This window comes from Phaethon lepturus, unplaced genomic scaffold (assembly GCF_000687285.1).
Source record: "Phaethon lepturus isolate BGI_N335 unplaced genomic scaffold, ASM68728v1 scaffold37287, whole genome shotgun sequence".
NCBI lineage: Eukaryota > Metazoa > Chordata > Aves > Phaethontiformes > Phaethontidae > Phaethon > Phaethon lepturus.
Genome location: NW_010551782.1, coordinates 4,155 through 6,006, shown reverse-complemented (window position 1 = coordinate 6,006; position 1,852 = coordinate 4,155). Strand labels below are relative to the sequence as shown.

Below are 1,852 nucleotides of genomic sequence, written 5' to 3'. Positions count from 1 at the left end.
GGGGGGGAGCGGGGGTTTTGGGTCGGCGCGAGGTGATGCGACGGGCTCCGTCGGCGAAGGGTACGAGTCCCGCGGTCCGTAAAACGTAGAAGCCCCCTCCTAATCCTCAGCCTTAGCGTCTCGCCAAAGCCCCGCTTCTGCAGGCTTTTTGTTGATGGTTTCGGTGACATGGACCCTTCTCTGTAACTTTTTCAGGATGAATTTCATCCCTTCATCGAAGCACTTCTGCCTCACGTCCGAGCGTTTGCGTACACGTGGTTCAACCTGCAAGCCCGAAAAAGAAAATACTTCAAAAAACATGAAAAACGCATGTCAAAAGAGGAAGAGAGAGCCGTGAAGGACGAACTGCTAAGTGAAAAACCCGAGGTAAAGCAAAAATGGGCATCCAGACTTCTGGCAAAGCTCCGGAAAGATATCAGGCCTGAATTTCGGGAGGATTTTGTTCTCACAGTCACAGGAAAAAAGCCTCCGTGTTGCGTTCTTTCCAATCCAGACCAGAAGGGCAAGATGAGAAGAATTGACTGCCTTCGCCAGGCAGATAAGGTCTGGAGGTTGGACCTTGTTATGGTGATTTTATTTAAAGGTATTCCGCTCGAAAGTACTGATGGCGAGCGCCTTGTAAAGTCCCCACAGTGCTCTAACCCCGGGCTGTGCGTACAGCCCCACCATATAGGAGTTTCTGTTAAGGAACTCGATTTATATTTGGCATACTTTGTGCACGCAGCAGGTAAGTGCCTTTCTATACCACCTTCTACAACTTTTCGGTTTATCTCCGTGCCGGGTGCCGGCGGCGGCTGCATGAGCCGGGGAGGGAGCGGGGGACGCCGGTTATCGCCCTCCCGGGGCGGCGAGGGGAGTGCCAAAACTCCCCCCCTCTTTTTCTTTTTGTTCTTTTTTTTTTTCTTTTTTCCTTTTTTTGTGGTTTTTTTTGGTTGGTTGGTTGGTTGGTTGGTTGGTTTTTTTTCCATGGGCTTTTAAGGTGCAGCCACGTAAAAGCGGCTCTCGTTTTCCCGGGCGTAACGGCGTTTCGGGCATCCTTCACAGGTGTTAACCGAAGTGTTGTCCTAGGAGGGATCGCAGCCGCACGCGGCTTCCTTTATCCTGGTTTTGGGGGAAAACAGATAGATTTTAACTTAAAAAACCCCAAACAGCCACGAACAACGTTTGTGTACGTTAGGCACGGAGTAGTCTGAGAGGGCGAGAGGTGCCCGAGGCCCCGTGGGTCAGGAGCACCGGGTACCCTCACCCCACGGGGACTGGGAGCCGAAATCCCGCAGGATGGGGCTGGGAGGGGAAGGAGAGGACGGCCCCTCGGTAGCAAACCTGGTCGTCGGGTGAGGGCGGCCATGAAAGGAACCCCCGGGTGATCCTACGGGGAAAGGCAGGCCTTTAAACCCCCCTGAAACGTCACAATTTATCCCCTGCGAAGCCGAGCAGGTCTTGAAACAAATTCCTGGTTTGATCCTATTGTGCTTATGGAGGCGGGGGGGGCTGAGCTGTTTTTGCGTGTGATGAAAGTCTCGGGATCTCTGACTCCGGCGCAAAGCACGGCACGCAGCGGCTCGCCGGGCGCAGAGGACGGGTAGTACGTTGACGGGAGAGAATAATACGCTATTGTAGTTCTCCTGAGGGTGATACCGCAGAAAAACGTGCGCGTGTGAAGCGTAGGCCCCGGTCTTCACGTATGGTATGCATAGGTCCCGCTGGGTTTCGGCCTGACTTGCAAGTTGAGGGGCTGGACAGGCTGGAAAAAAAGAGGAGCCGGGGGGAGAGGAGTCGCGTTAGTAGAAACCGCTTCTGTATAAATACTTCTGGGTAAGAAAGCTGAGCAAATTGCAGCACTGGCAGCCTG

General features: G+C 53.6%; 1 protein-coding gene across 1 annotated transcript; it reads left to right on the top strand.

The window, feature by feature from the left end:
- Positions 1 to 168: 168 nt before the first annotated feature.
- LOC104623835 (nuclear factor 1 A-type-like) lies at positions 169 to 727 on the top strand (the record flags this gene model as incomplete). The annotated part of the gene is given in 1 exon segment (XM_010291029.1): positions 169 to 727. A coding segment is annotated over 1 exon segment (559 nt), but the record flags the coding sequence as incomplete, so codon positions are not given.
- Positions 728 to 1,852: the final 1,125 nt, after the last annotated feature.